General features: G+C 29.1%; 1 protein-coding gene and 2 long non-coding RNA genes across 3 annotated transcripts in view; 1 reads left to right on the top strand and 2 right to left on the bottom strand.

Annotated features, from left to right (window-relative positions):
• The window catches only part of LOC121126887 (voltage-dependent calcium channel type A subunit alpha-1-like), a 208,752-nt gene that overhangs the window by 78,124 nt on the left and 117,441 nt on the right, over nucleotides 1-13,187 (top strand). The window contains 1 exon segment of the mRNA XM_071892078.1: nucleotides 1,960-2,150. Within this exon segment, the coding sequence (XP_071748179.1) occupies nucleotides 1,960-2,150 (191 nt within the window).
• On the bottom strand, nucleotides 17-12,820 carry LOC121126889 (uncharacterized). Its single transcript, XR_005867283.2, has 4 exons — nucleotides 12,658-12,820; nucleotides 12,348-12,600; nucleotides 12,111-12,260; nucleotides 17-2,062 (listed from the first exon to the last, which is right to left on the bottom strand). It is a non-coding gene; the product is annotated as an uncharacterized lncRNA (long non-coding RNA).
• On the bottom strand, nucleotides 10,976-12,104 carry LOC121126888 (uncharacterized). The gene is made up of 2 exons (XR_005867282.2): nucleotides 11,391-12,104; nucleotides 10,976-11,330 (listed from the first exon to the last, which is right to left on the bottom strand). It is a non-coding gene; the product is annotated as an uncharacterized lncRNA (long non-coding RNA).

Below are 13,187 nucleotides of genomic sequence, written 5' to 3'. Positions count from 1 at the left end.
TTATTCACTATTGAAATAAGTTATTCAAAATACTAATATAATTATTTTTTATATAAGTGTAAATATAGATAATGTATCTAAGTACAAGTTTGATTGATTGGTAGAAATAAAGCTATAAGACAAAGTGACAAAACACAGACCACGTGATCAATATTTGTATAAAGCAGTTGTGGTAGCAACACCTTTTTTGCACCTTAAGGCTTTCAGTATACTTGATTGTTACAGCAAAACTAATTATACAACTTCCCTAAATTCACCCTCATAATTGAATTAACAGGATACATTCTTTAAAGGGATGAAAAAATTGTATACGGCATAAGGGAAAATAAAAAAAAATGATAAAGTGACGTCATCTGTGGTGACATGAAAAGTTACATTTTACCTTAGAAAAAAATGGCCTGAGGAGATATATGATCGTGGAGTTAACAGGTGCGTTTTATCACTTTGTTTTAAAGGTTTGGGTAGGAATAACATTGAGAAACTTGGTTTTATGCATTAAGTTGTTTTTTTAATCTATTTGATACACAATTCTGCAAATAAAACCTTAATTAATAAAATGAAAAGGTTATATTGACAAACATAAGGTGAATATATTCTAATCTCCTAATTACACTGTCCAACAGCAAAAATGGTACAAAAACAGTAAATACTCAACTTAGTACAGTTTGATCCCCTGATTCCAAATATGGCCTTAATTTTTCTCTCATAGTTTGGTGACCTTCAGACAAAAGGCCATAAATTTTTGTCATTTTTTGCTATTTTTAAGGCTCAAAGCTGTTTTAAGTCCTCGGTGTTCAAGATAGGGATAAATTATATTTATATATTTTAAAGCCGAATGTTGAAAAATTCTGAAACCATATTTTAAATTTTTGTATCCTACTAATAACTCATGTTATCTTTGTTTAAAGTAAAAAATAGGTGCTTTTTATTCAGAAGCTCATAGCTTTAAGACGAATAGATTTAAAAAGTTTAAAAGTATTGCATTGGATAGCTAAAAGTATGAACTTTAATTTTAAGAAAAGAACCTCTCCTAAAACGGTCTATATCGTTGTCAATTCGAGATAAGACCACCACAATATTTCAAGGAAAAAACACATTTTTGAATTGATCTCAAAATAAAAGTGCATAAGTATTCGTATGCCCCAACTGCAAGAGATAGAAAAAATGACAGAGAAGAAGAAAAGAGATAAAAACAAAGACAGAGAGAAAAAAAAAATAGAAACAAAGAGACATTAAAATGAAAAGTACTTGCTCGGAGAACTCCCTTGAATGTCCCTTTTTTGGAATCCCTCACTCACTACGGATTTGCAACGAGTTTTTTTGTGTCCATGAAACTTGAAATAATTTATTTATACAGTTTGAGACATGAAGCTTAATGTTATGAAAAATTGTATAATATATATTCTCTTCATTTTTTTTTCACTCTAATTTGTTTCTATCTCATTTCTTCTTCTTTCTTTTTGTTTCTATCTCTTGTAGTTGGCCATACGAACACTTATGCACTTTTATTATAGGATCAATTCAAAATGAGTTTTTTCCTTGAAATATTGTGGTAATCTTGAACATATTAGCCTCTGATTAAAAAGCAGCTACTTTCCACTTTAAACAAAGATAATTTGAGTAATAAGTGTGATGCAGACATTTTAAAAATGGGTTTAGAATTTTTTAACATTAAGTTTGAAGATATATTGATATAATTTATCCTTATCTTCAACAACGAGGGCGTATAACACCTTTGAACCTTAAAAATAACAAAAATGTATGGCCATTTCTGAAGGCCACGAGACTATGAGAGAAAAAATAAGACCATATTTTGAATCAGGGGATCAAACTGTATTAAGGTAAGCATATGCTATTCTTGTGCATAAAAATAGTGTGATTTTGTTGGATAGTGCTATTTATCAAAAATCTTTTTTATGATTCTAATTATTACGATATTTAACTCTATATTAATGTTAGATATGTAGAATGGATATGCAGAGCAGAGGACCTTGTTCTAGCTGAGGACCGCACAACAGAAGCCGATAAAATTCTTATAATGCAAGTTCGAGCCAAAGCATCACTGAAAATAAATAAAAAATCTGATTTTGTAAGAGTACAAAAAACTCATAAATTCATTAAAGAAAATGAACAAACATCATTCAAAAAAGGTAATTTACTTATATATTTCTGACCCTACATCAAAATTTTATAGTGGTGAAAAAGAAACAATTTCTAATGAGAGCAAACAGCATGCCTTTGATCATTTTTAAGTAGCATATCAGATGTTAGGACTTGAACGTTTCAATTTTGTAAAGATGGTGCAGAATAACTATTTGACAATGGAAGTGGTTAAAAAAGATGAGAAAAAGAAATTAGTTTAATAAAAAAATGTTGTATAGATTTCCAACTGATTTTTTTTTTTCAAATTTACACTGGTCGCCATTTTACCTTTGACTAATTAAAATATCATAAGGACTTGGAAAGCCCTTGGTCTAAAACTACATTTCTAATTGATATTCATGCAGTAGAATAGGAAAAATACCATTAAAACCTTCAAAAGATATATTTTTGACCTTGGGTGAATTTTAAGTGTAATATGTTCTACCAACACACCTACCACTTTTAACTTCAGGTATCTTGTCTTATTGAAAGAGGACATAAATTATGACAGGATTGTCAACGTTCGGCTATCTGTACGTTCCGTTCAATTATTCTTTTTTCGTTCAGCGTTCATCGTTCACCCATTATTTTCGTTCTGTTCAGTGTTTCAATTATAAGGTAATAACAGGTTGGTACAGTATACATACATACATACAGTTGCGCGGACGTTAAATGAAGTTATACAGTTTGTGAGGCATAAAAAAGTAGGATACTTCAAATGAGGATTGCTAAATTAAATTGAATGTAGAAAAACGAGAACACTTTCATGTATGTCTCGGGTGGCAAAGTTTTTTTTTATGTCTAAAATGTCTATGGGAATCATAAAAAAAAATCAAACTCAAGTTCATAACACTGATAGCCCATTAAAAATTACAATATTTTATTTTCACAGAAGTAGCTATGTCTGTTGTGATTAATTAATATCGATCTTCTAGTAATCCCATTTGTAAATATAGATGAATTAAGTAATAAATAATTATTAAAATCTATTATATATAACTTATGATCAACTCTTAATAGTACTGAGTCATTGTAATAAAATGGCATATTTGTAGCACGTCACCCCAACCTGAAACAAGAATAATTTTTCACAAAATGGAGCAAAGAATACATTTTCCAACAGATGATAGTTAATTTTAATGATAAAATTATTCTGATTAATCCTTTGGAGTTTTTAAACTACAGTTAACTCTCTTGGCTATTTCAATTCATCCAAGATATTTGAATTCAATGCGTTTAATTGACCATAATATCTCTTTGAAATATTGCCTGTCATTTTATAAATATAAATGATTGAACCTTTGTATATATGATTAGTATATTTTTCATAAAAATAAATAGTTTTTTTTTATCTAAACATACATTGCAGCCAAAATTAATAGAAATAATATTAACCTTGATTGCATCCAGTAATGTTAAACATATTATCTAACTCAAAGATTCACTCAATGTGAAGTATTTTAAATCCTTACGAAAAACGATATCCAAAAATAAAATAAAAAAAGTGTATGAAAATGTGTTTCATTGATTACAAGATGAATTAAATTATTACTGCGTAAAAGGGACATAAATAATAGTTATTTACTTTTAAAGTGGTTAATTCAAATTTACAATAATATTAATATCAGAGGCGTCTGCAGGAGTGGAGGCTTTAGTTCCCTCCCGAATTTCAAAAATTGCCCCTGAATTTGCATGGTCGTCTTTCTTGGATACTTATCTCTTAAATCCAAATAAGAGCCTATTAGATTTATTTTTGAATTATATATGTTTTTAGAAATTGTAATCAAGATAAGGTATTAAATCATAAATCACGGTAACGATATGGGTTTGCTTTTTCCCGATTTTGGTACTTACACATACAGGCTATAGTTAAATTAGCTTTTATTCTATATGGCTATATTAATCAATTAAGGGTTGATTTGTAGTATTATTGTATTAAAAAATTGATAGAGTACAAATTTAGATCATTTACGCAAACAAGAGAGAACTCTATAACTTAATTACGTTCCATGATGACTACAGAATCATAGCAAATTGTAAAAATGTTTTTTTTTTAAATAATCTATTCATTATTTCGAATTAAAATATGCCTTCTAACATATAATTAAGTATTAGTGGGAACAAATGATGATTTTGAATGATCCAATGGTGGTCTTCAGATCATTCTTTCATTGCTCCCGATCATATTTGTTCTTCAGATTCTCTCCTTGAATTATAAGAGGGGAATAGAAGTTTCAATTTGCTTTGAACCATCCGTGGGTAGACTTAAAATCTTTTCTTCCTCCTTGATCCCTTTCCTTGTTAGTTGTTGGAGCATTATGAGTTGGTTATTGTAGGATGTCACAATATAGGATCTTGATGAAATGATGCCTTGGAAGAATTGTTCAACCGTTGCTTGAGTTAAATATGAAACTAAGAAGTGAAAAGGATTCCTTATTGTTGTTACTCAAAGCCGTCTCCATATTTGACTTTGGTGAGGCACACTACATAATACTAATTATTCTCATAATTCATGGTTCAATGGAAGAACTGAAACTAAATTAGAAAGTAGAGGAATGAGTGATAAATGTATCTACCGCACCTAATTCAAATTTGTAGACATCTGCAAAAAATCTTCTACCCTATTTTTATAGAAGTTGAAAAGAAAAAGAAAAGAGAAGACACAAATGGCGTGCATCTTACTCTATTTCTTGTCTTGGCTTGTGTTCCTCGTTTGACGTCCTTAATTATCATAAGGAAAGACATTTATCTGTGGATATTATATGTAATATACATTTGGTAGAGTCCTTAATTCATAATAACGAATATATAAATCCTATCTAATACCCTCTTTGAGTGAATAATACGTAGAGTCAACTCATGAAAATTAATGAAAACATATTACACGGATCGCTTTTTTGAATTAAACAAAGATGTAGTGTTTATTTCTACAAGAAAGGTCAAAACTTAGTAAGAAAGTATATATATGAATAAAAAATGTGATTACAACAGAGGATCAATTCGGACTGTGTCGTGAGAACTATTTGATGGAAGAATCCTTTTCTTGAACGAAAGAAAATTATTAATTGATCAGACATATTTCGAAATTTGTAGACATCTACTAATATTCTACTACCGAAACAGTTCTGGTGATAATTTTTTGACTAACAAACGACTATTTTATATAAAACAAGAAATAAAGATCATAAAATTATAAGAAGTATACTCGCTGCATGTTGGTATGGATCTTTGTGCACTTATTTATAGTAGATTATAAGATTTATAGAAGAAAAAAAAAAGATAAAAGAATAAGACAAATGATTTTTGCCAATAATATGAAAGTTGATAGAACGGCAGTTCAACGATCGGCGGTTGAATATTTTTTCTTTTCTAAACCTTTTAATTAATCTCCTGAAAGAAAAAAGTGCCCAAAGATACATACCAACATGCAGTGACAATAATTTTTAAAAAATTTACGGTCTTTTTTTTCTTTTGAATATATTAAGCAGAAGAGTTTAAAATTAATTTCAACTTCTTAATGTCCCGGGCAACGACGGGAAAATCTACTCTGGTGTCTATGAAATATTTAGAATGTCTTTATATGATGTAAAAAAAATAAAAATTTGGATATTTCCTTCCCTTGATTGTTGTTCAAGATCGTTTTTATGTTGACGCTCCAAATATACAATTTCTTTTTCTCTTTTTAACATGCAGCACTGAGCTTTAGGAACACACATTCGTCAAAATTTGTCCTTCACTGTCAGAGAGACAGACAAACTTTGCTTCATTTTTAGAAAGATAGTATTAAAATCAAAGGCATAACCATTGTTACATGCTTTCCCCAAAAAAATATATATTTGAGTTCTGTACCCTCTGAAAGTGAGGGTCCTGAGTAATACTTGATGTCTTAATTTTATATGATATGTTTTCTGAAATGGTATTAATCATTGATAATAAGGCACTTCTGGGAATATTGATGGTTATAATTAATAAAGAGAAAACTTTTCTGTAACGTCTGATTTTAAAATTTGGACTACCTTTTAAAAAGATCAGTGTTTATAAGCTATCACAGATGCCAAATCCTTATCCTTTATATAAATATTAATAAATTTAATTATATAAATTCTGTTTTTTATCTATTTTTACTATTAGGAGAAACATGAATTGAATCAGCCAACTCAATTATGAAGGTTCCCTTAAGACTAAAGATGCGTTCACTGAGGTGCATATTCACAATTTAGTACGCGTTTAATCTTCCTTTATATTATTATTATCCTTCAGTCCATTTTTACTGCACTAGCTCCTATTTTTGAGGACTTTTTGACGAAACCTCTCCTTTTCAAAATAAATCAAGTATATTCTTATTATTTTTTCTTGTAAATCAAAAAATTTCCTCATGATTTCTTCTCCATCAAGAAGAAAAAAAAAACGTAAGGAAAACAGATAAAAAAGAAGATACGGATGAAGTTGGAACGGTTTCATTGGTTTATATTGGAATCATAAGGACTCTCATCATCTACAATTTGATGGTAATGTAAAAGAAGTGCAAACCTTGGAATAGGTTTTTTTAGTGACTAAAGAACAATTTTGAAGAAATTGAAGAGAAATCTATCGTTTTGAATGAGGTGGATTAGACGAAAGACAAAATCATTTCTATTGGGAATAATTACGTTCTAGCTCCTAAATAATAATAATAAATAATAAGCTCAAGAATTTATTTGCAAACATTTCATAAAAAATAAATACTAAGTTAATCGGTGCCCCCTGATCTTTTCTGCAATGGAAGGACATTTTGATGCTTTAACATTTGCTAGTGAATTTCCAAACATTTCTGAATTAAATGCTCTTGACTCATAATTATTAATTTTAATTCATTTTTAATCATAGAGTGTTAATATTTAGTACATACATGATGATATCAAGATGGTCCTTTTATATGTTTTGTTATATTATTGAAATATATTTATTTAGCATATAATTGTTTTTATTCAGTTAGGAGTACAATTACAATTATTTATTTTATAATATATGGGTTGTGGCTAATTTTAAATTAATTATTTTAATTTAAGGTTTTTCGATTACTTGTTTGAATATTATTTTAGTATCATAGTTAAGAAATAGTTTATAGTTATTTTTAACTATTCGTAAAATTACATAATTTAGAAAGATGAAGTGCATCAGGAAAGTGATGATGTGGATTCAAAAAGGCAGTTGGTAAAATCAAATCCAATTTTAATCTTACTTTTTGGATGCAAAAGTAGTTTTATTACATTAGAAAAGAATAATTTTAATTTCCGTCCATTCCGAAAATTAATTTTTTTATAAATACTCATTTAATCAAATTTTACTGAATTTTTGTGTTTTTTTTTCTATATTTTTATAAAGAGTTTATATTATCAATAAACCGAGATACAATTCATAGTACAGGGTCCAACCCACCGCCACGCCTATAGAGGATATGACCCCTCAATTATTTTCAAATTTATATTTTAAATAACAATATTTTTGAAATAGTTTATACCTAAATTATTTTTTGGCTTAGGCATAGGCTCAAAAATATATTTATATTACATTCCTGACGACCACCATGAGGCAAAACTATAGCAGACAAGAGTCTTTTGACTATTTTATCACCAATATTTTAGTCCTGTTTTTAACTATAGATTATGAATTAATTTATATAAATTTAAACATAATTTAGTGGGGGGACTTACACTTGTGCCATGATTATGTACCTTTATCTTATACAATCAATGAATTAATTAAAATGGAAAGCTTTATCTTGATTTGAAAACATAAATCCTTGAGATATCCTAGACATTTCCCAGCTTCTCACCTTTTAATTAGTTCAAACAGAATAATACTAATTGCTCATCTCAAACTAACCAAATAATTTCATCGACAGAGGATATATGTCTTAGGACTTAAATATTTTGATATGATCTGAAGATTGATCATATCTAACCAAAATAAGTTCAAAAATGTATTATTTGATTTCTTAGATGAATAGATGTCATCATTAAATACGATTTCAATGTTCTTTGATGGTAATCATCATAAGAAGTTTAAACTATAATTAAATGGTAACTTTTTTTAAATACCTTTTTACTGGACATCGAAAGTTGAATATGAATTATCTGGAACCAATCTTTATTTGAATCATGCCCAAAAGTTTTATATTTTATCAAATGGTTAATATTGAAAAATTTATTTCCGATGATAATTATGGCTTCTTTTAAAATAAAAGTATAGGCTAAATAAGTCCAAATTTATTGTATTATAGTAAGGGAGGGGATTTGTGACTGCATATCTATGTACATTGTACACCAATAATTATAATTAATTTGGATGCCATCTGGGAAATGAACTTATATATACCTACAACAATCCAAAAATATACATTACGAATATTAAAAATATTACTTATAGTATTTGCATGGAATTTAAATAATATTCAGTAATATATCATTATTTTTCTATGAATTTATTTTTTATCTCTCCTCTTACTTCATAAACAGTTTTTCCTCATTAATTGTTGTCCAACTATAAGTACATTTGATTTTGACACTCAACATAACAGTAATTTCTATTAATTTAGCCACTTGCAGCAAAATTTAGGCTTGATACTTTTTTTTTATTCTTGTAAGAAGTCAATACAGTGTTTTTGAACGTTTGAGTATCCAAATTAGTTCGTTGGTATACAAAAAAAAAAAAAAAAAAAAAATCCCACTTCAGAATGAAAAAAGTTGATTATATTCCTACGTATTACTTGAGAAAAGGAACTTTAATGAAACTTTTGAAACTCAACAACATAACTTTAAAATTGAAACTTCTGAATCTCTTTACAAATAGAGAATGTCGTTAAAAAAAGTAAATTTCAAGTGGCTATAGATGTAAAAAAAAGCTCTTGAAACATTAAAAACATTACTTTTTCATCAAAATACAATAGGAAATTAAATTAGCAGGTCACAATAAAAATAAGACACCTTAGTACACGCGTTAAAATAAAAAATTAGAAAAAATTTACTTTTTCTGTGAACTCTGACCTTAAAACTATACTTTATTAACTTAAAATATTATATGACTATTGCTTTAAGAATTAAAGAGCTTCCATGATAACGACATTTGCTAGTTTTTTCTTATTGTATTACTTAGAAAATCGATTTAAAAAAATGCATTCAGGGTTGAAAAAGTAATTTTTAGAGTAGAAAACGGGTTCTAGCGGGCCGTTTTTTTCTTTTTTTAAAAACAAATGTAGTTATTAAATTTAAATTTGCTCATTTTTATTAATTAACCCCCCCCCCCAACCTTCCCATACTTCAAGTATTTGATTATAAATAAATGATAATAATCTTTAAACATTAACCAATATCAAAATTAAAACTTATTATCAGTTCTTATTGGATATTCGACAGTCACAATTTTTAAACAGTCAAATATAAAATCTTTAAAAATCATTTTAAAGAGTATTTTTAAGTAAAGAACTTAATGTGATAAATCAAAAAGTATGTATTGAATATTGATTGAGCTCCTTATAAGTAAGAATATTAAGATAGTCTAGTAAAATAATAAATAATTTCAAATTAGTTAGGTATGTTTTAAAATTCCCCATTATTCAGGTATACACGTAATAATTCAATTATTTGTATGTAATATTGTAATGCTTCATTTAATAATAATTAATACAAAATCCCAAAAAATATAAAATGTATCATTGCCAGTTAATATTTTTTCGATCTCTCTTGATAGTAACCATTCCTCACAACGTGTCAAGGATTAATCCATAAATTAACTTTATACGCATTCACTTAAAAAATCATCCAAAACGATAAAAACTCTTCACTTTCTTAATTAATCGTTCTTTAGTCACTAAGGTAACCTATTCCGAGGTTTGTAATTCTTCTACGTTAACATCTAAAGGAAGATGATGAGAGTCACTCGAAACTCATCTTGGAACTCTTCCGAAAAAATTGTAAAACTGAGACTAAGAGACGAATAGAGAGATTTTTCTTGGCAAACGTACATTCTTCATGAATAAATGTGATGGATTTCCAAATACGATGTCGTTTGGTTGAATAATTAACAAATTACTACCCATGGCCATACTCTGATAAAATGAGAGTTTTTTTAGCCACGTAGAAACATTAAATAGGATTGTTAATGTCAGCCTACGCGTTTCCAGAATAGGCGTGAACTCTCCTAGTATATAGTGCTCCATGGATGGATGGAACGAAGAGTGAAGAAAGGCTGCCTTCAAGTCCCGGCGAAGAATGATATCGAAATTTCTATCGATCGGAGAAATCAATAATATATTTGTTTTTCTATGATGTAACGGTGGTAATAGCCTTATAACGGCATGGTTCGAATTTGTGAGTAAATCACACTGATTCGAACATTAAACCGATGAAACCGTTCCAATTTCATCCGTATTTTCTCTTTCACCTAATTCCCTTACGTTTTTTTTTTCTTGAAGCAGAAGAAAATACTTGAAATTATTTAAAAAGGAGAGGGTTTGTCAGAAGGTCCTAAAAAAAGGAGTTATGGCAGTAAAGATGAGCTCAAGGATAATAATAAGAAAAAGGGAGAAATTATCCCTTCTATATGAGTGCGTAAACACTTTCGTGAACTTAGCATAAGGGTTTTTTTTTTTTTTTTTTTTTTTTTTCAGAAATAAGGTTCAGCGTTAATTTTTCTTATTCTCCCAATACTCTCAAGAAACCACTACTATATTTTTTTAAATCATTAGTCATATAAGTAGAAAGTTGTGGCACGTAATGTCCACAACAGAAGTCCTTATAACCGTAACAGTCTATAAACTTTAGTTCAAACTTCAGATGAAATAATTTTTCTAAAGCAGGTGTCATTATTCTTTAATTTTTGAAAAGTAAAGAGTATAAAGTGGGTCAGATTATGGATAATGATAAATAACAAATAATTTATAGTTATAAATGTAAGCCCTTGTTGGACTCAGAATATAATTGAGAATCGATATCATAGTAATTTCTGCCATATCCTTTCTAGATACGGAGTGAGATTCGAGTTTACTTCCTTGATTTCACAGCTGATTACAACTCATCGAACAAAACATCCTTACAGCTAGGGGTTTCTTCTCCTAAATGTAGTGACTGCAATATATGTATTTTATATTCATATCAATAAAGGGACACATCATCACGTCAACACCTCACACAAGGCTTTTGTGGATTATCCTATGAGGAATTTATAAGGTGTACAAGAACTGAGGAGAATGTTAGTACTCTAAAACTTACTTGTTATATGGAAGAGGAGCGTGATGAGGTTAAATGAATAAATATTATTAAAAGGAGTAATGAACAACATCCTCATTTTAAGTGTAACAATAAACTGCACGCACAAGGCAATTACTCTCCTTCAACTTCTTTTTCCTTCACGAATAATAATAATAATATTTTTTGTATTTATCATATGAGAGTGTTTCTTGCTACACTGATCATAAGCCTTTAGTGGCAGCCAAATTCACAAAGAATCCCACAATGAAGTATTTTCGGTATTTTGCAGACCTCAGCGAAAGAAACATAAAACTTGCACATATTTTATCGGGTAAAAATAATGTACCCGCGGATTTTTTATCACGACTTAATTTGCTTAAGTTAAATTTTATGCACTGGGAGTAGTGGCAGAGAGGGCAATTGGAGGAAATGGTGCAAGCTGCTTCTCTCATGGCAGAATGAGTTGAAATTGATTAGCACAATATCCTTTGTCATGTTAGAACCAAGTCTGCGAGGCCTGTGGTGCCCAAAAGTTTAGTTAGCCAATTATTAAAAACGTTCCACAATGAGTCACATGAAAAGCACATTAATAAAAATTCAAAAACAGTATTTTTGGACTCCGATGTCTTCCGACAAAAGGGACTTCATAAGTCGTAGTAACGTTTGTAGCAAATCAAAGGATTAGCCGATTTTCCGTTTGAAAAAATCAAGTCCCCAATAAAAAAATTTAATTATATTTACCTTGATTTAATTGGGACATTTCAAAAAAGCCGAGGGAAACAAAGGCTCTGAAAGTGATAGACAGGACAACAAAGTGGTCGGAAGTTTATCCTTTACCAAATAAGAGCACTGAAAACATCATTAACCAGTTTAAAAATCCATTTGATTCTCCTGAAATCATAACAACTGACCAAGTAGGTCAGTTTGGGGTATTAGTTTTGGAAAAACTAATTTTAATATCCAAATTATAATGACAACCCAATATCATCCCACAGCCAATTATCTAATAGAACGTGAGCATCGAAACTTGAAGGAGGCTATGCGTTGCAAGACAGGTAGGGGTTGGGTTGATGTTCTGCCAAATATATTGTTGGATTTAAGAATCACGCCTAAATCTTGCCAAAATTATTCCCCTGAAAGCTTGTTTTTTTGGAGAGGATATTCGATGGTCTGGTTCTCTACTACATCATGAGAAGAACCATCCGAAACAAATAAATACCGACCATAACATCTGTAATATAAAGAAAGATATTTCCAATTCTGCTTACAAAAAATTAATGATCGCTACTCATGTATATTTTTTGAATCCTTATATTAATTCGTCCTTGGAACTTTTCTTTAGTGAACCTTATAATGTCGTTCGGAGGCTTAGAAAAAGTTTTATTACTGAGCAGAATGGTAAAACCAAATCTATTTCAATATATAACCTTAAGCCAAAAACTGGTTGAAGGGGGAAGTGTGTAGTGACTGCAATATATGTATTGTATATTAATATCAATAAGGGGAATTTCTGGTCTTCACAATCTGTTGTTCTTTTCTTTTTGTGTATCTCTTGTTATTGTATTTTAAGTGTCAGTAATAAATTAGCACTCAGCATGTACACAAGGGAGTTTTCTTTTGAAGTGACTAAGGAAACTACATAAATAATATTCAAATTGTCAGGGTAACCACATTAAATTTCCGTTTCTTTTTTTTAAAATGCCAAAAAGTCATAGTTTTTATAACTATAGGAATCAGTACACTAAGTACTACAAAAAATAAATATGGAATTTAAAAAATTTGTGTTGGCTAAATGTAACTAATAAATTAAATGCCAAT

This window comes from Lepeophtheirus salmonis, chromosome 12, assembly GCF_016086655.4.
Source record: "Lepeophtheirus salmonis chromosome 12, UVic_Lsal_1.4, whole genome shotgun sequence".
NCBI classification, from domain to species: domain Eukaryota; kingdom Metazoa; phylum Arthropoda; class Copepoda; order Siphonostomatoida; family Caligidae; genus Lepeophtheirus; species Lepeophtheirus salmonis.
Note: the sequence above shows the minus strand (reverse complement) of the source record. Positions and strands in the feature narration are given on the sequence as shown.